At 37.5% G+C, this 27,878-nt stretch overlaps 1 protein-coding gene across 1 annotated transcript; it reads right to left on the bottom strand.

The window, feature by feature from the left end:
- Window positions 1-1,495: 1,495 nt before the first annotated feature.
- bace2 (beta-secretase 2) lies at window positions 1,496-26,249 on the bottom strand. Its single transcript, XM_058745155.1, has 9 exons — window positions 25,654-26,249; window positions 15,987-16,075; window positions 15,557-15,773; window positions 14,921-15,052; window positions 9,214-9,348; window positions 8,753-8,854; window positions 8,482-8,631; window positions 7,605-7,773; window positions 1,496-4,131 (listed from the first exon to the last, which is right to left on the bottom strand). The coding sequence occupies exons 1-9, from the start codon at window positions 25,927-25,929 to the stop codon at window positions 3,890-3,892; spliced, it is 1,512 nt and encodes a 503-aa protein (XP_058601138.1). The 5' UTR covers window positions 25,930-26,249; the 3' UTR covers window positions 1,496-3,889.
- Window positions 26,250-27,878: the final 1,629 nt, after the last annotated feature.

Below are 27,878 nucleotides of genomic sequence, written 5' to 3'. Positions count from 1 at the left end.
ACAATGAAGTAGCCTTTTTTCCATGTTTTGCTGGCAACTCTTTTTTTTTTTTTTTAACGCTGACAGGGAAAAAATTAAGTTGACAGTTTATTATCATACTTTCTAAATTTCTAACATGGAACAAGGAAGGAGATATATAGCAGAATGTCCAAGGTACTCTTCCATATGAAAGCATGCCGCAACCAGGAACTGTCAAGCTCCAAAAAGAACAAGACTGCACAATAAAAGTAGTCAAAAATCCTTCCCAGTGTTAATTTTTAAAGTTACTTTAATGCATTTATGGCGAGAAATAAGGATTCATGCTGATATTGTCAAAATTTTTAGAAGGTGCTGTATGCCTGAATATATAAGCTAATTTTTACTCCTGATAGCAGCATACTATCTCTACTGTACACATCTGCCGACTGCAGTATCCCATGAGACTGTTAGCCACATACTGTACAATCTCTGCTTCATTAATCAATGTGTCGGTGCAGTTAATGAAGTTATCAAGAGTGAACGAGTCTGGAGTTGAGCTGCAGGATGATTAGAGCTGCTTTAGGTTCATTAGTGGCTTCATGAGGCAAACCTACTTAAAACAGCAGCGGAGAGGCTGTTACATAACTCACAAAAAGACTTGAGCCTGTGTGTATGTGTGTGCGCAGTTGAATCATGCCCTCTTGATATATCCCAGCTGATTTCAGACAGGAGTACAGCATGTAGCATATATGAACAAGAGTTCATAGCATATTTATATTTCCCTTGTAATGCAAGTACGTTATTCAGTATGGTTCTAGCAGTATAACATTATATTTGCCACATCGCATTTGGCTCTAGCAAATGTCCCCACTGGTTGGCACCGCATCAGCAACCACCCAGAACACCCTAAAAACCACTTGTAACACTCTTCTCCTTTAGAAAATGCAATCTAGTTACTATTACTAGTTTTTACAAGTAATTATTTAGCCAATGCTTTATCCCACGCAATTTATAATATACGATACAGTACACCTGGAGTATCTCTAAAGGCAGTAAACAAAACACTCCACATTGGTCAGAAACACCGTCACAAACAAGCCAGTCTGATCATACTCAGTGGTTAACTTCCAACAGCTTGTACAACTTGCTAAGTCAATAAGATAAAAGATAACAAGAAGAAATTTGAAGGTCCCATATGAAGTGGCCACTTCTCAATTCAAATCATGGGTGTTTTGAATTGATACAGAAGCATGAGCCGTTATTTGTAATGTTCATATGCTTTATTTATCCAATAATGGTTGTTGACACTGCAAATATGGAAAAAGAATGTTAATTCAGACGCAGGTAACTCACAACTATTTTTAGGAATATAGTGTAAAACATCACATTTTTAATACCCAGGATTAAGTGTTAACTCCAGGTATGAACAGTGTGTAACATAAACCAAGATAACCCAGGATTGCATTAATCTGGGGTTTCGAAATATTTTAAGCCATAGAATCTACTAGAAATAATTTAATCACAATTCCAGAACAAATCAAGTTTGACAAGTTTATTCACCAGGTAGGGCTACACATGTAAATGAAAGAATTAAGAAATAAAAGATCAATCCAAAATCAATTACACAAATAAAACATAAAAGCATAAAAATAGGTCAAAGATGCATACCTGGGAATACAAATACAAACTGCAAATGTGCAGGAGTTTTGGCTAAAGATTCTCTCCTCGCTCTTTTTCCAGTCTTCTTAAGAAACCCACATTAGAGAAATTTGAAATTCAAGAAAAATCTTCCGTCTGATCTGAGGGGTCAAATTTGATCTAGGCCTAAATGTAATTTTTAATAAAAGGAAGATATTACACAAGGCGGCACACCCTTAAAAACAAAGAAGAGTCCCTAATTTTTTAAATCTTCATGATTATGATCTGATCTAATGTTATAAGAATGACATTGTTGTACCAATCACACAAGCACATTTAAAAGGCTACCAAACATGAAGGAGAAAAACAATGGGTCTCATTCACTAATAATTGCATAGCTTATTCCTATTTACATGCACATTTGAACTTCTCACGAAAACTTTCCACTTAATTCACACCACATGCATATGCACACAAATTTGTTCTTACCCTCGTTTTTCTAATGTCAGTGGATTTGGAGTATTCAACATGTTAGTCATTTGCATAACCATCTCTATATATGGGCCTTACTCGCTACCTTTTCTTTACAGCCTTTCATCAAACATATGCCTTTGCTTAAGGATCTGCAAGAGTGTGTATAGTGTGCAATGTCAAGTGCGCAGTCCTCAAAACCAGTTCAATCATGACAACTCTGAAGATTTTAGCATGGTAATGGATATGACAATGTTAATTTATTTGGTCTTGTCGGAATAGATCTGCTACACTGCTGCTGAACTGCTGCTGCTGTTGGTTATTGCTGTAGTTGTAGATTGTTGCTGCTGCTTCTGTGAGCAAATACAGGAACTTGCTACTGCCAATACTGATATGGTGCTGTGAGTATTTAAGACATGCTGCTGCTGCACAAATAGCATATAAAATAACCCACAGCAGATCTATACAGGTGGAGCTGGGGAAGGTGGAGGGTTTCAGAAAAACTCTGAAAGCACGCTGCAAAAATCTCAAGTGAATGCTAGTCAGCCATATAAATGCAAGACATTAAGCTCATTGGCTGCATATGCAACATAAACCAATCAGCTTGTGCCAAGTCATTTAACTCTCTGAATATCATGAGTCAGTCACTATACATTTTAAACACAATAAAAAAAAAAACTTTATATAGACCCAGTTTACAGATCTCTCATTAGCCAACTGTACATACTGTATATGCCTGCATCATTCTTTAGAGAAACCTTACATTTTTTGGTGAATCTTGATTTGTTTGTATACAGATTTCATGCACAGATTTACCCGTACGCATGCTTAGCGAATGAGACCCAATGAATTCACTCAGTGGGGCATACAGACATTCGGAGTGAACTTTAAATGAAAGGAATAAGGAACTCTGTACAAGGAACTCTCCTGCCGTCTTTGCCCAGTGAAATGTGAAACTAGGTTTATTATTTTATTGTGCGTTGTTGATTTTCAGCGAAAGTTCCTGAATAAAGTTTACAGCAGATAACTGCTTAATGAAGAAGATCATAAACATAATAATAATATAGCACAGAACCTATATGGACTAAGTTTTTTGAAGCCATACAATAGCATATTTTTTTTATATTTGACCTCAACAGCATCCCTTCCCATTGCTTTTTTTATTGTACTCTTATAAGCAAGAGCAGCATCACACTCTGTCAAACATTTTCAATTTACAGGTTTGGAAAAACATAGGGGAGAATTTTATGACAAATTTCATATTTGGCTGAATTATTCCTTTCAGTGCACTGCTAAAAAGGGACATCTAAAAGGAAACATCATCCTCTAGACAATAACAGTAAATAAACTTACTTCATTGAACCATGAACCTCATTCAGTCCTCAGAGAGACCATTGCTGATTTCCAGTAGTTTTATTAACTCAATTATATTGAAGACTAAGAATAAAAAGAGCAGCATACTTTGAAGAAACATTGGAGCATCAACATCACCATTTACTCCAATGCCATATTCATACTAATATTTTGGCACTTTTATTTATGATTTCTTTTTTTTTTTCTTTTTTTTATTAGAATCACATGTATAATCATGATTCCTTCATCTTTCAGTAGTTTTATCCTCTTCCTTAAAGTTCAGTCAACTGTAAATGTCCACAAGTGTCAACAAATGTCCAAATCCCAGCATCTTCCACCCAGACAATCAGGAATGTATGTAATCTCACCCGGAGCTCAGTGCAGTGTGTTCACCCCGTTACCTGCTCTGAGTTCCTTCAGCCCTGTTTTGTTGAGTTGGTGCCTCCTCATCTTCAGTTGACGCCTGACGTCACTTGATGCGATGCCGCACCAGCGAGGATTCGTCTGTAATCTCGCCGTCTCTGTGCGGTCGGCAAGGCAGTATGAGCAAGAAGAGGAGCACGATCAAAACCAAGGCACATATGCCCATCAGAGCGTACGCGATCACCCACATCACCGGTTCCCTGAGAGGCACGCCACTCGTGCAGTCTGACGCTACGCCCTCAGATAGGAACGGCCCGGCGATCTCTGCAAATGGCACACCACCATTTTCTGTTGGAAAGACAGAAGAGGTATTTACTTAGGTAATTTAAGTTTGAGAGGTCTGGGATCTGAGGGCCAGATTTAGCAATGGTGGACAGTAAGCACATTTTTCCAATAGCTCTACTTTCTCAGATTGTTTTTATTTTGACAAACTTCATTACATTCCAAAGCATAGTATCAAAGTTTTTACACCACTTTTCATTAAAAAATAAAATAAAAAAAAAGGTTATTCCTCATTATTTTGAAAGGAAGAAATCACCACTCCCTCTGAGATGCAAGAACGATTCTTTGTAATGAACCCGTTCGTTCACTCATTGATTCATTCAGGCTGATCCGATAGCAGCAAATTCTCAGACTCAGTGATCCAGTCAAAATGGGCAAGAAACGGGATATCGTCAGAGCTTAAATGTGTGCGCGGCTGATGGTACAAAAAGTTACTAATACCGAATTTTAGTTGATTATTGTAAATGAAAATCATATTTAGGTCATGACTATCAGTTATTTGTGAACTAAATCTGCTGTAAATAGAGCAGTTTAAGCCCATTGAAATGCTTGAATATGGATGCATTTGTTGTATGGGTTAGGCTATTTTAGGAAAAAAAAAAAAAAAATAGAAGTATTGCCCATGCATATATGAAGCCAGTATCCTATCTCTTAAAAGGTACAGCCACCATATTTTGCCCCATGTGACGTCAGTATATTTTTTTAATACCATAATCATTTTTTACACACTTGTTTGCACACTTGAATTACGAATAACCTAAATTGACATTTTAGTATATTTTTGACATTTTAGTATATTGTTCAATGTTTTGTTAATGTCTTTAAGTTAACGTGTTTAGTATAAAGTTAAATGTTTTGATAGTGTATTTACTGTACTTTTACTGAAGTACTTGATTTTTGTAATTCATCCACCACTGCTTATAAGTAAATATATAAGGACAATGCGTGTTATCGTAACTATTAAATTAGAAATTGTTCAATAATCAGGTTCTATCTTGAACTGTAAGTTACTTTGTCTTTGACATATGTAAGAAATAATGCATGGCTAGCTGCGCATTAAACGATTTTAATGCACAACGTGGAGGCCAAGAACCACCCGACGCGAAGCGGAGTGCGTCTCCGCGAAGTGCATTAAAATCGTTTAATCCACAGCTAGCCCTGCATTATTCGCTTATAACTTGGTTATTTGCCAGCATTGACAAGTTAAACCTGTTAACCATGTTCGTAGTGCAATATTTGACCGGAAGGGTAAAAATGATGGTTATTTTCATCAGTTAAGGCTCGTTAGCACTAGCGTTCTGCCCGCTTCAAATCAGACTCAGAGATGAAATAGTGCGGTAAGATCACATTTATTTGAAAGAATTATAGTCTTTGAATGAATTTTTCGATTGAGAGAGATGATAGTTGTGAATTACCTGCGTCTGCGCATCTCTCTCCAAACAATGAAGCTGTGTGCCAAACAATTTGAAGCGGTCAACAAGAGCGATTTTACAACTCCTTGCTGAGGAATATAATGTAGCAATCTAGTATCTAGGCCATTTTATTAATTAAAGTCACAGGGAAGCGTTGACGAGTTTGTGCGTGCGTGCAGAGAGAGTGATCTCTGACTCTCTCTCCCCCTCTGTGTGTGTGTGTGTGTGTGCATCAATTAAAGCAGCGCATTAATATATAGAACGGTGATTAAACTGACTTGGAACTACCTGTGCATTAAACGGTTTTACTGCATACCTTGCCAGCCAGTCAGAATCAAGTATTCAGAGAGACCATGGTATAACTTGATGTACAGTGGGTATGGAAAGTATTCAGACCCCCTTAAATTTTTCACTCTTTGTATATTGCAGCCATTTGCTAAAATCATTTAAGTTCATTTTTTTTCCTCAATGTACACACAGCACCCCATATTGACAGAAAAACACAGAATTGTTGACATTTTTGCAGATTTATTCAAAAAGAAAAACTGAAATATCACATGGTCCTAAGTATTTAGACCCTTTGCTCAGTATTTAGTAGAAGCACCCTTTTGATCTAATACAGCCATGAGTCTTTTTGGGAAAGATGCAACAAGTTTTTCACACCTGGATTTGGGGATCCTCTGCCATTCCTCCTTGCAGATCCTCTCCAGTTCTGTCAGGTTGGATGGTAAACGTTGGTGGACAGCCATTTTTAGGTCTCTCCAGAGATGCTCAATTGGGTTTAAGTCAGGGCTCTGGCTGGGCCATTCAAGAACAGTCACGGAGCTGTTGTGAAGCCACTCCTTCGTTATTTTAGCTGTGTGCTTAGGGTCATTGTCTTGTTGGAAGGTAAACCTTGCCCAGTCTGAGGTCCTGAGCACTCTGGAGAAGGTTTTCGTCCAGGATATCCCTGTACTTGGCCGCATTCATCTTTACCTCGATTGCAACCAGTCGTCCTGTCCCTGCAGCTGAAAAACACCCCACAGCATGATGCTGCCACCACCATGCTTCACTGTTGGGACTGTATTGGACAGGTGATGAGCAGTGCCTGGTTTTCTCCACACATACCGCTTAGAATTAAGGCCAAAGTTCTATCTTGGTCTCATCAGACCAGAGAATCTTATTCAGGTGTTTTTTAGCAAACTCCATGCGGGCTTTCATGTGTCTTGCACTGAGGAGAGGCTTCCGTCGGGCCACTCTGCCATAAAGCCCCGACTGGTGGAGGGCTGCAGTGATGGTTGACTTTCCACAACTTTCTCCCATCTCCCGACTGCATCTCTGGAGCTCAGCCACAGTGATCTTTGGGTTCTTCTTTACCTCTCTCACCAAGGCTCTTCTCCCCCGATAGCTCAGTTTGGCCGGACGGCCAGCTCTAGGAAGGGTTCTGGTCGTCCCAAACGTCTTCCATTTAAGGATTATGGAGGCCACTGTACTCTTAGGAACCTTAAGTGCAGCAGATATTTTTTTGTAACCTTGGCCAGATCTGTGCCTTGCCACAATTCTGTCTCTGAGCTCTTCAGGCAGTTCCTTTGACCTCATGATTCTCATTTGCTCTGACATGCACTGTGAGCTGTAAGGTCTTATATAGACAGGTGTGTGGCTTTCCTAATCAAGTCCAATCAGTATAATTAAACACAGCTGGACTCAAATGAAGGTGTAGAACCATCTCAAGGATGATCAGAAGAAATGGACAGCACCTGAGTTAAATATATGAGTGTCACAGCAAAGGGTCTGAACACTTAGGACCATGTGATTTCAGTTTTTCTTTTTTAATAAATCTGCAAAAATGTCAACAATTCTGTGTTTTTCTGTCAATATGGGGTGCTGTGTGTACATTAATGAGGAAAAAAATGAACAAATGATTTTAGAAAATGGCTGCAATATAACAAAGAGTGAAAAATTTAAGGGGGTCTGAATACTTTCTGTACCCACTGTATACACTGTTGTACAGCGGTAACCGTTTCTATCAGAAACAATTTCAAAATTAGAATTTGAAATATTAATCTGCACACCCTTGAACCCACCTACCTGCACAAGTGCTAACGGCAAAGCCCACCCTCTTTTGTGCACGGTCAAAGATGACGTAGAAGCCCTCCATCACAGTGGCTCCAATGACTAGGCCGTTTGCTGAAGGGGAGATTCCGAAACGGAAACAGTCCAATGTGCCGTCAATATCAGTGACTGGCTGGACGTACAGCTGCGGAGACAAAATGTGGTGTCAAGGAAAGAGCAAGTATTTACAATCCTGGTTTCTGGTAATTTTAAGAAATTGTGTAACATCACATCAAAAACCACAAAGTATATTATTAATTTAGAGCCCATGTACAATAGTGCGCAATATGATGATGATGTTTAAACTGTTCAAAAGAGAGCTACAATTTCTTCAATCCCGAAAGAGACAATGAATGACAAATACGCCAAAACCAAACCTGCTTGAAAAGCAAGTTTAATTTAGGTTTATTTTTATTTCAGTTCTAGTTTTAGTTTGGTTTAATTTACTACAACTAAATGAAAATGAGAAATATTACAGCGGCAACTAACTGAAATTTCAATTTTAAATTTGAGTAACTTAAATTAAAAATCTTTATTTTTTTTAACAATAAACTACTACCAAACTAACTACTACTTCAAATGCGTAGCCTTTCAGACATCTGTTGTTGTTAAAGTCTCCAGTATTTTGTTGTTGTTTTGACTCTTTAGTTTGGTCTTCTACTGTGAAATAACAACAGTGTTGCCAACTTGTGTAACAACAAATTCAAAGCGCATGTGTGACCTGTGGTTACAAAGTAAGGTTACAAAATAAGTAAGGTTACAGGACGTGCACATTATTCTGGTGACAAAATGCACTATATGCGGACTCGCGTATGCGTAAAACCTGACGTATACTTTGGGCTTTAGTCCTAACCTGTGGAAGAATGGTGATGCGAAAGGACTGGCTGGTGTTTGTTGCTCTGAGGTAGATTGAGATTTTCGGAAAAAACCTCCATGGTGATTCACCTCTCATCCAACATGCAAGCTTGGTCCCATCAAAAAATCCCACCGAGAAATCCTCAATCTGGCAGAGCAGGAGAGAACAGGGTTCCACACAATCAATTGTAACTAAGGAGTCATTTTGAAGACCGAGGCCCTTAAGCATGCACAAGAGGCAACTCGTTTGCCAAAATGGAAGGTCATACCAGTGATGTTTGCATAATGGCCTCCACCACAGCACTAAACACATTTCCAGGAAGTCGCAGTAAAGTCGTCCCACTATCCACAATGGCTTTATCTGAGTTGTACTGAATGAAACGACCAAAGGGAGAGAAAGATCAGTCAAGGCCTCCATCAAACAAAAAGCAATACCTGCTCTGCTCCTCTCAGGATTTCATGAACAAGATCACTGCATTCTTAGTAGTGATATTCTCTGCCGTATATCTTATTGAATGCTGGAATTACTCCACTGGCAGCCTTTAAAGGTACAATTTCAGCTCAGCCTTGGAGCAATTCCAGTCACGACTCTACTGTCCTCACAAGGTCAAATAACCACAGTGTTTTTAACTCCATCATAGTCCAGGATGGACTATATTTTCTGGTTGAATTGGCTTTGTTCATAATAAATGCAAAAGTGCATATTTTTGAGCTGGGCTGTGTCATGTACCTCTTTGCAGTCTAGGTTTAAATTTTGGGCTCCAACTTCAAGCTTCAAGACTTCCACTTGATAGTACCATTCTTCTAGGACTGGCGTGTACCAAACTGAACCCCGGTGCAACGTGGGCTCAACTCCGCCCATGATCTGAAATACAACACAAAGACATCAAAGCATGTAATCTGAGACATATCAGCTTTCCTTTGTATATACAGGTGCTGGTCATATAATTAGAATATCATCAAAAAGTTGATTTATTTCACTAATTCCATTCAAAAAGTTAAACTTGTATATTATATTCATTCATTACACACAGACTGATATATTTCAAATGTTTATTTCTTTTAATTTTGATGATTAGAGCTTACAGCTCATGAAAGTCAAAAATCAGTATCTCAAAATATTAGAATATTTACATTTGAGTTTGAATAAATGACCATCCCTACAGTATAAATTCTGGGTATCTCTTGTTCTTTGAAACCACAATAATGGGGAAGACTGCTGACTAGGCAATGATCCAGAAGACGAACATTGACACCCTCCACAAAGAGGGCAAGTCACAGAAGGTCATTACTGAAAGGTGTGGCTGTTTACAGAGTGCTGTATCAAAGCATATTAAATGCAAAGTTGACTGGAAGGAAGAATTTGGGTAGGAAAAGGTGCACAAGCAACAAGGATGACCGCAAGCTTGAGAATACTGTCAAGCAAAGCCGATTCAAACACTTGGGAGAGCTTCACAAGGAGAGAACTGAAGCTGGAGTCAGTGCATCAAGAGTCACCACGCTCAGACGTCTTCAGGAAAAGGGCTACCAAGCCACTTCTGAACCAGAGACAACGTCAGAAGCATCTTACCTGGGCTGTGGAGAAAAAGAACTGGACTGTTGCTCAGTGGTCCAAAGTCCTCTTTTCAGATGAAAGTTAGTATTCTATAGATATTCTAATTATATGACCAGCACCTGTATTAAAAATCTTCCAAGATATTAACAATTAATTAAAATTAAGGCAAGACAATACAGGTTAACAGGGTTTTAAATTTTTACCAATAATTTCCTTTGTTGATCAGTCACAGTACATTAAGACAGTTGTTTTATATTACAAGATTTCTGAAATGTTATGTTGAGATATGCAAATGAGGTATTATTAAAATATGCAGGTTTGCATACATTTTGAGAACAGAAATGTGAACATTGGATACATTTTTGTTTTAATTTGTTGACATTAAATTATTAAATTTTTTCTTCACCAAGGGGATTTTTGATATTTACAGTGGCATGTGAAAGTTTGGGAACCCCTTACAGAATCTGTGAAAATGTGAATAATTTTAACAAAATAAGAGAGATCATACAAAATGCTGTCCTGAGTAGGATATTTTACATAAAAGATGTTTACATATAGTCCACAAGACAAAAAAATAAATAGCTGAAATTATTAAAATAACCCCCTTCAAAAGTTTGAGGATGATCCATAGTTGTTTTTTTGTGATGGTTGTTGATGAGTCCCTTGTTTGTTCTGAACAGTTAAACTGAGCACTGTTCTTCAGAAAAATCATCTACGTCCTGCAGATTCTTCAGTTTTCCAGCATCTTTTCCATATTTGAACCCTTTCCAGCAGTGACTATATGATTTTGAGCTCCATCTTTTCACACTGAGGACAATTGAGGGACTCAAACACAACTATTAAAAAAAAAGTTCAAACATTCACTGATGCTCCACCAGGTAAAAAACAAGTACACTTCCATAATGTACTTAAAGTGCTCTATTTTCACGCACTAATTTTGTACTTAATATACTAAAAATGATTCTTTAGTACTTCTTAAGATAAACTTAAGATCATCTAAGTGTTCTCAACTGTGATATTTTGAGACACCATGAATATGATCCATGTGTGGATCATACATTATGGAAGTGTACTTGTTTTTCACCTGGGTGAAAACTTTTTGAATTTGAAGATGAAGGTAAATTGTCCTTAATTTGTCTTGCAGAAAACATGCAAAGTATCTTCTGTTGCTTCCGAAGGGCAGTACTAAATAAATAAATAAATAAATAAATAAAAAGATGATATTTCAGCAAAATAAGAAAAATGTGGACATCTTCATCCTGTTCAAAAGTTTTCACCCCCGGCCCTTAATACTTCGTGTTTCCTTCTGGAGCATCAGTGAATGTTTGAACCTCTTTTAATAATTGTGTTTGAGTCCCTCAGTTGTCCTCAGTGTGAAAAGATGGAGCTCAAAATCATAGTCACTGCTGGCAAGGGTTCAAACATGGAAAAGATGCTGGAAAACTGAAGAATCCGCAGGACATGGAGGATTTTTTTCTGAAGAACAGTGCTCAGTTTAACTGTTCAGAACAAACAAGGGACTCATGAACAACCATCACAAAACAAAACAAACAAAAAAAAAACAGTCGTAGATCATCCAGGTAACCACACACAGTATTAAGAACCAAGGGTTCCCAAACTTTTGAAGGGGGTTATTTTAATCATTTCAGCTATTTTTTTGTCTTGTGGACTACATGTAAACATCATTTATGTCAAATATCTTACTCAGGACAGTACTAAATAAACAATAACATGCATTTTGTATGATCTCTCTTATTTTGTTAAAATTATTAACATTTTCACAGATTCTGCAAGGGGTTCACAAACTTCCGCATGCCACTGTAGGTATATTTAGAAATTTCCACTAGTCTGAAAGATGGCAAGTTTTGGAAGCATAATATACTTAAATCTCAAAATTGACCAGTGTCAGTGACCTACTGTGAAATTGATTAATTGATTGATTAATTAATTAATCTAGATAAACACTGTTTTCTACTTTTATTAGCTGTATTTTGTGTTTATTTATCTGTTTTACTGCTGTCGTCCTAATCGAAAATAAAAGTCGTAATTCTTTGTATAAAATCTAAAAAAAAATTAAAAGTACATTTTTTATTATTAATCAATCAATCAATCAGATTTTTGTTTTACTTACAATACGATTGCTCATCTACCTATTTTTCCTTAGCTTATGTCTAAGAATATCAGATCAAACAAAAAATAAATAATAAATAAAAATAAAATGGACTTTCTGGAGCTTCTGACTTCTGCAAATAGCATCCAATTAAGAGGCTAGTCAAATATTTCCAAAAGGCTTTGGACATTGTTCAGCGGTGGACACAGGACACACCCCTCCCCACCGTGCTTACCATCTGCTCCTCTCTGCGTGACACATGGCCGCCTCTTCTTCCAGCGCTCCCGTATTGCTAACAGAATGTGCCAGCAGCAGGGGGCTCTCTTTAGCTTAATTAGCTTCTCACTAACGAGACACGTCGTCCTATAGGAGGCAGCGGAGGTGTGAGACGCAGAGACGCGCTGAGCTATTATGTTTCATGAGTAGTGCTGCGAAACCCAATCTCATCTGTCCTTGAGAGGAGTTAACTGATCTGATTTATGAAAGCTGGAAGCCTAAACGCTACCTACGGCAGCAACTCATATGGTTAAACTCCAGTTTACCTGTTAATAACATGAGACTCCCGTCTCAAATCTTTCACTAGGGGCCAATTTTGATCAGAGTCTCAGATTTTGTAGACTATGGGTCTAGCCACTTTGCTTCAAATTGTGGACAATACATTTACATTTAGTCATTTTGCAGACGCTTTTATCCAAAGCGACTTACAATTGGGGAATACATAAAGCGATTCATCTTGAAGAGGCAATCCGACAAACGAAGTGCTTGTAACTCCAAGTCTCAGGCATTGTTTAAATAAGTACAAGCTAGCAAGGGAAGGAATAAATAAGGAGAAAGAGTTTTTTTTTTTTTTTTTATGTGTAGGGTGAAGTCAAGTAGTGTCGAAAGAGATGAGTTTTCAGCTGTTGCTTGAAGATTGACAGGGATCCAGCACTCCGAATATGGGTGGGAAGATCATTCCACCAGCCAGGAATGGTGAACGAGAATGTTCTGGAGAGTGATTTTGAGCCTCTTTGTGATGGTACCACGAGGCGTCGCTCACTAGCAGATCTCAGACTTCTGGAGGGGATGTAGATTCTTAATAGTGAGTGCATGTAGGCGGGTGCTGAGCCTGTGGTTGTTCTATAAGCAAGCATCAGTGTCTTGAACTTGATGCGAGCTGCGATTGGTAGCCAATGCAATGAGAGCCCTTTCGGTAAAGCTTTATTCATATACAGTGCTGGGGGTAATGCATTACAAGTAACGCGAGTTATGTAATCAGATTACTTTTTTCAAGTAACTTGTAAAGTAACATTACTTTAAATTAACAAGAAAATATCTGAGTTACTTTTTCAAATTCAGTTACTGTTTTCCTATTTATTCACTGACACCTTTCCTGTCCTCGCGTTAAGAGAAATTGGGAGCAAGTGTAGAGGCAGAGCCATTTTTTTCAGCCTGAGGCTTATTAATTATACTCTTTGTCCGAAAGGGCCTTTACAGTTGCCAAAAATATAAGTTTTGGGTTTTCTGTTATTAAAAATAAATAAGCGAGCCCAGCCCAGATGACAAAAAGTAACACAAAAGTAACATAAAGCTTTACTTTCCATAAAAAGTAACTAAGTAACGCAGTTAGTTACTTTTTTATAGAGTAACGCAATATTGTAATGCATTACTTTTAAAAGTAACTTTCCCCAACACTTGTGTGTGTGTGGAAGGCTTTGGTCTGTCAAACACATTAAAATGCACAATTTACAGTATTCCTTATTGACATGTAATGCAGGCAATCTTAAACTTGTTGTCATCTGAACCTCTTTCACCTAATATATTTACTTTATTATATTTTAAAATGAATATTTTAATAATTAAGTATCACATTTGCATGTTCGCAGTTCTCTGACATTGGTTAATGGGCATATGACATCCAGGTAGACAAATACAATTTTTTCATGTTTTTAATAAGCGTTTTAATTTTGATTGATGTTATTTTAAAGTGATTTATTTTAATTCTCCTTTTTAAATTATTTAATTACTTATTCGCTTTTCATTAAACTCTCGAATCCCAGTTTAAGAAACATAATGTTGACGTTATGTAATGTTTAATCCGCTTCATGTTGTTAATAATGGAATACATTTTCTTTCTCTTTGTATTTTTTATATCAGTATGGTACAAGATTATGTTATTGAAACAATGTGATAACGAGATCGATAGGTCAAAAGTAATCTAAAAGTAATTAAAAAGTCGTCTGATTACGTTACTAACTACAATTTTTGTCATGTATTCATTTGGAATCAGTAACTGATTTCAATTTGTAAATACTCTATCCAGCACTGTGTGTGTGTGTGTGTGTGTGTATTTGTTCAATCTAATAAACTAATAAACCTCTACCTAAACACCATGTAAACAAACTAAAAGTAAGTGCCATAGAAGTTTTCTGGATTTTTTTTAACTGAACAAGGACATATTAATTTATTTTATAGATACAATGATTTAAATTGACTTTTAAAATAAAATGTTTTTTTTTTTGGACTGAATTAATAACTATTAATACAAATACTTAATTTTTGGCACTAACTTGACAAATCATTATAAACAAAACTTATAACTTTTTCAAACATCTGCAATGAAAATTATTACCTATATATGTTAGAGGTCCTGTACATAATACATAATAGTTTTCATGTTAACACGATCAGAGTTGTGTACACTCAATAGCACTAAGTTGGATTAGTTTTTAACTAATTTAGATTGTATATTTTTGTAGTTGGGTGCAAGACTGCTTCTGGTTTGGTACACACCAGGCTGCCGCCTGCCGGGTCTGCTGTAGAGCTGGCAGAGACTCCTGCTCCACACATCTGGAGAGAAAACACATCTGGAATGCCAGTCTGTCTCACAACAGAGTTGAAGAAGGGCTCCACTGATGGGTCAGGCTGGGAGGAGAAAAATACAAAATTCATCTTAAGGAAATTGAAACCAATTTTTAAATATGCATTTTCAAATAATATAATACTAACGCCTAACATAGTACAAATCAATATTTGTATTGAGTATTTATTAATAATTGAGAAAAAAATATAAGACAAAGAAAAGACAAGGAACAGATGAGAAAAAAATATGCTCTCATAAATGTAAAAAAAAAAGTCCCTAAAAGAGAAGAAAAAAAAAAGTTTGATACTATCGCACAGTAATATATTAGAAATGTACCATGGCACTAATCATTTACCATGGTACATTATCCATTACTTTCTGAAACATGGCTCTAAGTAATAGCAAATATACATTGACATTTGCAGATAATAGCACTGCTGTTTGAGGATCTAAGCCACACCTTTGTGACACCAAAATTTAACACGTGACAACTATACCTGAGCTAAATCAAACAGTAGCACCCATCCCTAAAATAACACACCTATTCTCAATAACATGTCACTTACCCGAGCTAGTAGAGGATATGCAAGTCCAAGAATTCCCTGCCAGTTGATTCCAGGCAGAAAGAAGCCTTCTGAGGTGAGGATTGCGGCTATGTTGATGGTGATTGTACCACTGGGCCCTTGAGGAATGGTGATGCGGTCAGTTCCCAGTTCCCCCTCCCATTCTCCCTGTGTGTATTTTACTGCAACTCCCCTCCCGGAGCTCTGATATGTACTGGAACTGAGCAAATCATCATGACATTGATTCATCACTAATGCGCTGCTGAACTTACAAACATCACTCACACAAAAAAAAACTAAAAAAACTGGAATATAATGAATGCAATTTTTTTCTGGATGCTCTGTTATAAAAGAATGTGATGTAGTGGTAATGTGCGTTTTGATGTTAAAGTGCTCTGTTGTAGTAGAATGTGATGTAGGGATGTGATCTTACAGTGCTTTGTTAAAGTAGTGTGTAATGTAGGGATGTGCTGCTGCAGCCACAGCAAAGTTGCTGCTTCCAGTATCAACCAGGATGTTCAACTGCAAAGACAGAAAACAATGACGTCATTATCTTACAGTGGGGAAAAAAATTATTTGATCCCCTGCTGATTTTGTACGTTTGCCCACTGACAAAGAAATTATCAGTCTATAATTTTAATGGTAGGTTTATTTGTACAGTGAGAGACAGAATAACAAAAAAAAAAAAATCCAGAAAAACGCATTTCAAAAAAGTTATAAATTGATTTGCATTTTAATGAGTCAAATAAGTATTTGACCCCTTTGCAAAACATGACTTAGTACTTGGTGGCAAAACCCTTGTTGGCAATCACAGAGGTCAGACGTTTTTTGTAGTTGGCCACCAGGTTTGCACACATCTCAGGAGGGATTTTGTCCCACTCCTCTTTGCAGATCCTCTCCAAGTCAAGGTTTCGAGGCTGACGTTTGGCAACTCGAACCTTCAGCTCCCTCCACAGATTTTCTATGGGATTAAGGTCTGGAGACTGGCTCGGCCACTCCACGACCTTCATGTGCTTCTTCTTTCCACTCCTTTGTTGCCTTGGCCGTGTGTTTTGGGTCATTGTCATGCTGGAATACCCATCCACAACCCATTTTCAATGCCCTGGCCCTGACGGCACATGGCTCTGTCCATCGTCCTCTTGATGCGGTGCAGTTGTCCTGTCCCCTTAGCAGAAAAACACCCCCATAGCATGTTTCCACCTCCATGTTTGACGGCGGGGATGGTGTTCTTGGGGTCATAGGCAGCATTCCTCCTCCCGGTGCCGATCCTAGACTTCTGGGGGCCCTATGCAAAACTGGGGGGAAGGGGGAGGGATGGCAAGTTGTGAATGAATGAAACGTCTTTGTCCGTGTTTCACTCGGTCTTGAATCATGCTCACGGAAAGCATTTGAGAAACAGCGTCTCTCAGTATGCTTTCTACTCAATTTTTTTTTTGTCTCGAGCAACAGACTGTATGACATTTACGTTACATGATTTGACTGAATTTTACATAGAAAGGGCGACAGTGCACTGCATTAAAAGAAATTAACATTAATGTTTTCTTAACCGCCAAAAAATTAAATCATCTTCAAGAGCAAGGGGGCCCCCCCCTGGTGTTTTGGGGGCTCTACGCAGCTTGCGTACTTTGCGTATAGGGAGTATCGGCTCTGCCTCCTCCTCCAAACACGGCGAGTTGAGTTGATGCCAAAAGAGCTGGATTTTGGTCTCATCTGACCACAACACTTTCACCCAGTTCTCCACTGAATCATTGGCAAACTTCAGACGGGCTGTACATGTGCTTTCTTGAGCAGGGATGTTGCGGGCACTGCAGGATTTCAGTCCCTCATGGCGTAGTGTGTTACCAATTGTTTTCTTGGTGACTATGGTCCCAGCCGGCTTGAGATCATTGACAAGATCCTCCTGTGTAGTTCTGGGCTGATTCCTCACCGTTCTCATGATCACTGAAACTCCACGAGGTGAGATCTTTCATGGAGCCCCAGAACGAGGGAGACTGACATTTATTTTGTGTTTCTTCCATTTGCGAATAATCGCACTAACTGTTGTCACCTTCTCACCAAGCTGCTTGGCGATGGTCTTGTAGCCCATTCCAGCTTTGTGTAGGTCTACAATCTTGTCCCTGACATCCTTACACAGCTCTTTGGTCTTTGGCCATGGTGGAGAGTTTGGAATCTGATTGATTGATTGCTTCTGTGGACAGATTTAAGAGACTTCTCCTAATCTCAGCTATAAAAGACACCTGGGAGCCAGAAATCTTGCTGATTGATAGCTGACTCATTAAAATGCAAATCAATTTATAACTTTTTTGAAATGCGTTTTTCTGGATTTTTTTTTTGTTATTATTCTGTCTCTCACTGTTCAAATAAACCTATCATTGAAATTATAGACTGATCATTTCTTTGTCAGTGGGCAAACGTACAAAATTTCCCCCACTGTATGTATTAACATATATCACTAAATGGTGGGTCATTTTTTATGCATTAGCTGGAAATAGTTTCAGAGGAATACTCTGCATTAGATACAGCTTATGATCATCTGTGACATGTTACTACAGAAAATAAACAACATCCCTCAGCTAAAATAAATAAATAAAAATTACATTTACAGTTATGTACTTTTAATGGAAGTCAAAAAGTCAAATGCTGGAGGTTTAAAAGCAGAAATGTCTAGCTCCTGTACCAATTTCCAAAATGATTTGCACTGCTTTATTGGGCGGACACATTTTTTGGTTACACATTAGCAATGCAATTCCTGTAGGTGGAGTTATTTCCACGTAAGTACCTTTAAGTCACATCCTGTAGCATATAAAAGTTACCGGGTTTATCAATCGCAATAATAGCTTATAGTCTTCTGGGAAGGTCTTTCACTGTTAAAACATGCTGAGATTTGGTCCCATTTCAATTGATCCTGAATGCATTAAATGGGGTTCAGGTCAATGCTTTTTTGCAGGCCCGTCAGGTTCTTCCAGACTCATGTGCACAGAGGTATTGTCATGCTGGAACAGAAAAAGACCCGTCCCAAGCTGCTGCAATACAGTTGTAAGCACAGAGATCTCTAGAATGTCATTTTATTTTGTAGCATTAAAAAACTGACTTCACACAAGTAACTGAAGTAACTATGAGTTTCCACATAGTTTTGGCCATATTGCGCATGTTCAATTATACGGAAATAAAACAACCAATACATGCACTTTTAAAGCCACTTTTTGTATGCCACAAAGTTTTTTAAATGTCACATAAATGCCTTGGAACTGTTCTCAGCAAATATTGATATAAGTGATCAATTATGATTAATTTGATTAATTAGTATATCATGCCATTAATTGATTTTGAATTTGAATAAAAAGAAAGAAAGTAATGTCACAGAATAAATAAATAAATGTGCAATATATCTGAAACAAGACTATACAACAATAATAGTAGAAATAATAATACATTATATCAGAATATCTTCTATCTAAGCAACAAACAAAAACAAAAAACAAAGTATTATTAGCATACAAATACTTAATTGCGCCGACATGTAGCGCCGTCGCGCATCGGGCGTCCCGAGTTTGAGTCCCGACTCACGGACCTTTCCCGATCCCACCCCCCTCACACACTTCACTTCCTGTTGACCTCCTGTCCTATCTAAACAAAAAGGCATAAAACACCAAAACCCATGTATCTTAGCTTAGGTTAAAATACAAATTGAAAATCAGAAATTTTCAGAGCACCCAAAAGTATGTGCAAACAACTATATGGTATTGTTTTAGATTATTTATACCTAAATGTCAACCACCTAAATACCATCAAACCCTGCTGGCACACAGCCCTCCAATTTAGCCTCTCCACACATATGTTTCTGTTTGCCAGGCGCTTGCGAGGCGGTCACGGCAGTTGGAATAATGTTGTTGGAGCGCTGGTTCAACGAGGGGGAACTAATGAGATAACAGAGCTGTGCCATCTCACCCAGTTGCCAAAGAGGCCATTATGGGCATTCCTCATCGTTAACACCATCATAATATACACACAGATCTGCTCCACTGCACTGATCCTAACAGCTTAATTTAAAAACACTTAAACTCTTAAACCCAGGAACGCATTTTAATGCCGTGTTTGAATGAAACATTATAGAAAATCTTGAGTTGTTATTAAGTAATGATTTTTATGTCTCTTTTCAGGAGGAGAAAAAGCGAGAAAGATTTGAAATCCTACTTTGCATGAAATGTCTATAAAAATGTAACTCTTCACAATCATAAATGTTGAGTCAAAAAAGGAAATCATGGTTTATATTATCAGCTTGTTCATCATTACAAGGATGTGTAAGGTCAAGTCATGCACAATGCATTCCACATACTGTATCCCATATACAGGTGCTGGTCATATAATTAGAATATCATCAAAAAGTTGATTTCTTTCACTAATTCCATTCAAAAAGTGAAACTTGTATATTATATTCATTCATTACACACAGACTGATATATTTCAAATGTTTATTTATTTTAATTTTGATGATTAGAGCTTACAGCTCATGAAAGTCAAAAATCAGTATCTCAAAATATTAGAATATTTACATTTGAGTTTGAATAAATGACCATCCCTACAGTATAAATTCTGGGTATCTCTTGTTCTTTGAAACCACAATAATGGGAAGACTGCTGACTTGGCAATGATCCAGAAGAACATTGACACCCTCCACAAAGAGGGCAAGTCACAGAAGGTCATTACTGAAAGGTGTGGCTGTTTACAGAGTGCTGTATCAAAGCATATTAAATGCAAAGTTGACTGGAAGGAAGAATTTGGGTAGGAAAAGGTGCACAAGCAACAGGGATGACCGCAAGCTTGAGAATATAGTCAAGCAAAGCCGATTCAAACACTTGGGAGAGCTTCACAAGGAGAGAACTGAAGCTGGAGTCAGTGCATCAAGAGTCACCACACTCAGGGAAAGGGCTACCAAGCCACTTCTGAACCAGAGACAACGTCAGAAGCATCTTAACTGGGCTGTGGAGAAAAAGAACTGGACTGTTGCTCAGTGGTCCAAAGTCCTCTTTTCAGATGAAAGTAAATTTTACATTTCATTTGGAAATCAAGGTCCCAGAGTCTGAAGGAAGAGTGGAGAGGCACAGAATCCATGTTGCTTGAAGTCCAGTGTGAAGTTTCCACAGTCAGTGATGATTTGGGCTGCCATGTCATCTGCTGGTGTTGGTCCACTGTGTTTTCTGATGTCCACAGTCAACGCAGCCATCTACCAGGAAATTTTAGAGCACTTCATGCTTCCTTCGGTTGACAAGCTTTATGGAGATGCTGATTTCATTTTCCAGCAGGACTTGGCACCTGCCCACACTGCCAAAGGTACCAAAAGCTGGTTCAATGACCATAGTGTTACTGTGCTTGATTGGCCAGCAAACTCGCCTGACCTGAACCCCATAGAGAATCTGTGGGGTATTGTCAAGAGGAAGATGAGAGACACCAGACCCAACAATGCAGATGAGCTGAAGGCCACTATCAGAGCAACCTGGGCTCTCATAACACCTGAGCAGTGCCACAGACTGATCGACTCCATGCCACGCCGCATTGCTGCAGTAATTCAGGCAAAGGAGCCCCAACTAAGTATTGAGTGCTGTACATGCTCATACTTTTCATTTTCATACTTTTCAGTTGGTCAAGATTTCTAAAAATCCTTTCTTTGTATTGGTCTTAAGTAATATTCTAATATTTTGAGATACTGATTTTTGACTTTCATGAGCTGTAAGCTCTAATCATCAAAATTAAAAGAAATAAACATTTGAAATATATCAGTCTGTGTCTAATGAATGAATATAATATATAAGTTTCACTTTTTGAATGGAATTAGTGAAATAAATCAACTTTTTGATGATATTCTAATTATATGACCAGCACCTGTATATACAGTACCCAGTGCTCTGTTGTAATAGCAAATGCAATGTGCTGTATTTTCTGAAGGCATAACTGGATTTTCCTATTATCCACACATCACCACTGATAATGATTGGCTATTTAAACAGGAGAAGGCAAACGCTTTCCTTGAAGTATATTTTAGCATATACTTTTAATGGAAATATTGTACTTAATATACTAAATATAATGTTTCGGATGCTTAATTGCATGAAATTTATTATAGTTTACATTTATAATAAATGCAATTAGTTGAACTTTTTTGTTGTTGTTTTGTTTTACTCAAAGTATTACATTATTTACAGAATTACTTATATATTGTCTTTGATTTGGATAAAGTGTACTGCCAAAAGTATACTGATGATGGTAAACTAAAACACATTTTAAGGTCAACTTTATTGAAACTTGTATGTCATATATTTTAATATATTTCTAATACACATTTGTAATGAGGCAGTTGCAAGTTAGGACATTTAAAATAGCCTACATTAACTTTAAATGTAATATCGAATAACACACTACAGTTAAATATAATGAAGTACTTTACATGTGCTTTATGTTAATCGACACATTAAAATAAGCATACTTGCACTCTTAAAAATAAAGGTGCTTAAAAGGTTCTTCACAGCAATGCCATAGAAGAACCATTCAGTCAAAGGTTCTTTAAAGAACCATCTCTTTCTTACCTTTTTATAATCTGAAAAAAATGTTTTCACCACAAAGAACCTTTTGTGAAACAGAATGGTTCTTCAGATGTTAAAGGTTCTTTATGGAACCAATTAGACAAATAAGTTCTTCTATGGCATCATGAAGCACCTTTATTTTTAGGGGTGTAGGACAACAGCAGCTTATTAAAGCCTAATGATTTAAACTGTACTTTAAAGTAAACTTTTACTTCTGAAAGTGCAAAAGTGTACTTTTTAAGAAACATTTAAGTGGCCTTTTATTTCATTAATATTTTATTATCTGCAAATACAGTTTTGGAAAAAAAAAATACTTTAAGATCTGAAGTACACTACAAGTGCACATTCAATACATTTAAGCTCACATCTTTTTTCACAAGGGTTAAATATTACAAATCTTGGTTATTCACATTAATAAGCAAACTGATTAGAACAACCAGTGGTTAATAACATGTCTGCTTTGTAAAGTATTGCAGAAATAGAATGAACAGTGTGTTTTTCCAAGCATGAACAGAATGAATAGTATTTATTCCAAGCATAGACCTTGTTTTTGCAGGGTGTGAAAGAAATTCAAGAGGAATAATCTTCTTATTGTGTTTAACTAGAGACCTTTCCAAATAAGTTGCCAGTTATTGTGTATAATTCCTCATTCCTTGCCGGCTTTAACTCAAGGCAATTATTAAGTACGAATTTTCAGACAAACAGCACAAAGTACAACCGCTGTTTCCCATACGACTACAATCACAGTCTTCAGCGGGGAAAGGCAGAAAGTGTTTGTGGTTATTCAATTAAAAATCACAGTGCAAATTATCATTGGTTAAAAAAACAAAACTACAATAGCAATGTAAAATTGCTCATAAAACCAACAGTAAAAGTAATGCTTGCCTCGCCACTACTAAGTTTGGAGAATGCATTAAGGACACTTTCCTCACTTTGGCAATGTTCCTGCCACTTCCTGTCTGGTACGAAAAATCCAGCCATGCCACAGCCATGACTACTGGCTACTTCCAGTAAACATGAAGTCTGTCCGCAACAGGGCCCTGGCACACACATACTCCCTTTGGTTCCAAGAATCTGGCCCCTTCCCTGTGCTTGTCTCTCCCTGTACTCCTCCTCACTGCGCTCCCATGGCTCCTCTACTGGTGAAGCGGGCTCTAATCACCCCTATCGAGGTGGCTTAGCTAATTGGCAGGCGCTATGTCACTGGGAACGCATCTGCTACCTGTTTGTACCAATTAGCAGATGTGAGCCACTCCAGTCCGACGCCTCCTCACATACGACAGATTCCGCAATTAGTGGCTCGTTTAGAAAGAGCGCCTCAATTAACATGAGTACCCTTAATTACATATTCGCAGAGGATGTGGGAAGATCCTGGCCTCTCGCAGTTCACCTTACACATTCAATTGTGATGAGATGAGAGAATAAACATGATGTTCAATGACACTGCAGATTTCATTAGAATATTTCCAGAGAGACACACCACGTGATGAATTATGATCACTTACATTCAAGCTTGATTTTCTAAAGAGAGAGGAATGCAATTACAGTTATAGCAGGGGTTTAAAATGCTTCTACATGAAAAAGTAATGCATCAATTTTTAAACAGAATTTAGGAAGTGGTGTTCATTGTTTGAACCCTTCAATTTTAGAATTAGGGAGTTCAACAACTGAAAACAAACCTGAAAATATATTTAATATTTTTGGAGAAATGTCAAGGTGATGCAACTGACTTGACAACATAATAAAATAAAAAAGCCTCATTAAAAGAATGAAATTATAGTAGTATGGCTTAATCTTTTATATTAGTTCTTTAAAAATAATTAAACAAAACTGCTTCACTGCTTTGATTATTAGACTAATATTTGAAAAACGTTTGTGTGCCAAATCAAAATCATGTAGTGCAACCAACATGCAGACAAGGTCAACTGGTTAGATAAGGTTGTAAAATATCATGTTGTGCAAAGTGTAGGCCTAATGATATTTATGAATTAATTATAGGTTCAAGCTATTATGAATCATAAATCACCATTACCTGTATCAATCTCAAAATTATCTGTATTCAGCTAAAACTGGAAGTGGGCTAGGCTTAAACGAATTAGATGAGAAGCCCATTGTAAATGTAATTCTGTACTGTTTTGAATGTACAAATATGCCTTGTATAACTCATACAAAGTTGAACTGTTTCTTTCAACATACCTTCTGATGTTCATTCATGTTTATTTCATGCTACAACTAGTAGTAAAGAGGAAGAATTAAGGAATGTAACAACGATCTCTCGGTTGTATCACTAATATTGTGCTTTCCCTGCTGTTATCCAGCAATCACGAGGAGTAACTGTGTAGGCTGAATATTGTTTTCTATTATTTTGGTAGAATTTGTTAGTCAAGTTAGATTGCATTTTTTAGCCATTTTGTGAAAATAAATGGCGCTGCGCGGTACAGCTGAATCAATAGATTGCGAGATTCACTTCAATGTTTTTTTTTTTTTTTTAAATACATCTAAAATTAATCAAATACTTAGAGTTTTGCAGGGTTTTTGATAAGAAAGAGTAATTAATAACAGCAATACCAACTGACCATAAAGCCTGTACATACAAGTGGACACACGCGTCTGCTTCAGGCCCTAATCTGAGTCAGCTGCTCTCATCGAGGGGCCCGCTGTCATGTGAACCCATGTGAGCTGGCTCTAACATATTCTCAGTACAAAGATCAAGGGCTCTTTGGTCTCCATCCTGCGCCCAAGGCATCTCATAGAGACTTTCACATCACATGCTTCTTGAACTGATATGCTCTTAAAAGCTGAAACGCTGCTTTGAGATCAGCCTTAGCCTACAGTACCCATCTACTCTGATGTTTAACAGCTGATCAGAAATCAGCTGAGTTTTAAATAAGACCGTGAAGGGCAAACAATATGAAAACTGTTGAAACCGATGTAGTGGCCCTAAATGTATAAAGCCACACTTACGAATGTCTGAATGTCATTTCATTATATAAAATATAACACATTTTCTCAGAATTATAATATCTTAAATCTTCTAACTTGACTCTGGTCCCAAAGTAATTTTATTGGAGGTATGAGAGGTCATTAGTGGTCATCCTCTCAAATTCGCACAGGTCTTTCTTGCAGAGTAACTAGTTGTATTTCATCCCAACAATTCTTCACTAATGTCTGACAAACAGAACAGTATTGTATCTAAAGTATAACACAGGTGTGGTTGTTGGTACACTTCCTTTTTTTTTTTTTTTTTTTGTAAGTGTGCTTCTGCTATCTCTCTTTAAAACAAATAATGGCTGGTTTGATGTTTGTTTAATGCAACGACATTCGTGCGACTTAAATGTCCAGATACTTTTAAGGCCACCGTATAATAAAAATGCAGAATCTAGTTTAAATAGCTATTTAACAGTTCCGATGTAACATTATCTGGAGACAGATACAAAATTAATAAACGTACCGTTACAAAACATGTCACGTCATGTACAAATGATAGAAAAGAGGTATCAAAATGTTGAAAAAATGACATACCGTTTGTCCCGGAGTCCCAATGACCATCTGCATGTAATATCCCCTACCTGAGTCTCCTTTTAAATTATTGATCATGTCCAGAAAGTCGACAATCCCAGCTGGATCCGATGCCAGGGAAAGTCCACTCTCCACTGCGCTTTGATACCTTCTCAAAGGCCTGAGGTCCAGCTGCACAGACGCGTTAAACTTCCCCGCAAACATTTTTAAAGGTATTTTAAACACTGAATGAGACGTCCAGAAGGAAAGAGAAAGTAGCAGAAGCCCGTACAGCCGCATCTCGCCAAACTTGACGTTGACCAGACAGACAACACTCAGCTTCGCTTCAAAGTGCAGAACTCTGTCGCTGATAGTTCCATTCTCATTATTAGTTATGGGAATAATCTTCGGCAGAGAGTAGGCTATGTGAACCAGACAGATGCCGCAGGGATATAAAGTAGGCTATGTGTGTAATGTGTTCAATTGATAACTTCCTGAAGGAGCATATGACGGATATGACGAGCAAATCCAAACATTCCAGCGTTTAACAAGGGCCCGAGGCGCGGGAGAGGGAAAGACGACTGGGTTGTGTCTCAAAAGCTTGTGTGCCGCGGCCGCTAGACAGCGTTTTTGGGCGGCTAGGCTGAGGACGCGACGGTGACGCTTAAAATGCTGTCTAAGAAGACAGCTCTGTATGTTTTGAGAATCAGCCTGGAACGCACAGGGAAAAATCTTTGGAGAGTAATGTTTAATCTGGCTGTTTTAATAAGTAGCATATTCTAACTAAGAATACATAAATGCTAAATTGTTATATATATATATATATATATATATATATATATATATACAGTCAAATCAAAATTTATTCAGACACCTTCAACATTTCTCACATTATCACAGTTAAAGATAAAGATAAAGATAAACTTTATTTGTCCCCGAAAGGAAATTTGTCTCGGGCAGAGTGCTACAATGTTGCTCTAAACAATAATACATACAATAACGATAGACAAAACCGATTAAATAAAACAATTATGTATACATTAAAATACAACAATGTGTAATATAAATAAATGCAAAAACACAGTAAAGTGCTAATAGGTGCATTGTTCTTATTAGAATTCAATAGTTTTATGGAGGCAGGAACAAATGAAAGCTTCAATCTATTAGATTTACACATAGGCATTCTCAGTCTCTTTCCTGATGGCAGCAACTGGTATTCACTAAAAAGAGGATGATCGGGATCAGTGCTAATACTTTTTGCCCGTCTCACCACTGCCTGTTCATATAAAGTCTGTACAGGCACATATTGTTTTATTCCTATGATTTTCATGGCTGTTTTGTGGATATGAGCCAATTTGTTTTTCAGTTGAACAGACAAGTTTCCAAACCAGACTGTAATTTCATAGCAAATGAGACTTTCAAACATGGCTCAGTAAAAAACAAGCAATATATTGCTACCCATACAGTCTCAGCCTTCTTAAAAAATAGAGCCTCTGTTGTAGTCGTGTGCACAGACTATTTGCTATAGTTTAGAAAATGGTAATAAAATAACAAGAACTCATCACAAGAACAAATTCATCCTTTGATAGAAAGGTATGTAATATGAATTAGGTTGAGTAGCTGTCAGCTGTTAAATTTAAGTACACAGTTAGATAATACCAAGTTAGGTCAACCAATTACCAACCAATTTACATCAGTCAGTGGTGTAAAAAGTTTGCATTAAAGAAAAAACACTAAAGCAAAACATGGTCAAGTCAAAATGTCTGAATAATTTTTGGTCCCAAATTTGTATCAATTTTTCTGGTAGTCCAATTTATGAAGCATTTTGGGATATAATATGTCACAGTTTACTTTATTTTGCTATCCTCACTTACATAAATAAACTATAGTGTCCTGCACCCTCTAGTAAAAAAAATCAAAAATTATATCTGGTGTCTGAATAAATGTTGGTTTGGCTGTGTGTGTATAGGCTGCAGGAGCAGTAGGCCTATTATATCCAGAATTCTCCTTCCATTCAGCCTATTGTCTTGCAGTACCATTGACAGTCAGATGAGGGCATAGTTTACCGCTTACCCACCGACCCCCCGCCTATCAAACTGTGCGGTAAATGAGGGAGATTATCGGAGTGAGCAGGCTAACAGTTTACTGTCCAAATCGCCTTTACTGGAACATTGCTTCCTAATCTTCGCCGAACCCTGATTGGAACAAGACTTGAGAGGCAAGACAGAGAACCAGTCAGAGCTAAATTC

The sequence above is a fragment of the Onychostoma macrolepis genome, chromosome 15 (assembly GCF_012432095.1).
Source record: "Onychostoma macrolepis isolate SWU-2019 chromosome 15, ASM1243209v1, whole genome shotgun sequence".
NCBI lineage: Eukaryota > Metazoa > Chordata > Actinopteri > Cypriniformes > Cyprinidae > Onychostoma > Onychostoma macrolepis.
The sequence above is the reverse complement of the archived record's forward strand: the minus strand, read 5'-3'. Positions and strand labels throughout refer to the sequence as shown.

Excerpts from the sequence above, each read along its gene's own strand:
- bace2 (XM_058745155.1), bottom strand. The coding sequence starts at position 25,929 with ATGCGGCTGTACGGGCTTCTGCTACTTTCTCTTTCCTTCTGGACGTCT. Across the intron at positions 8,632-8,752 it reads CCATTATGCAAACATCACTG|ATTGAGGATTTCTCGGTGGG; the intron begins GTATGACCTTCC and ends CTGCTCTGCCAG. Across the intron at positions 4,132-7,604 it reads TGCCGTTAGCACTTGTGCAG|AAAATGGTGGTGTGCCATTT; the intron begins GTAGGTGGGTTC and ends TCTTTCCAACAG.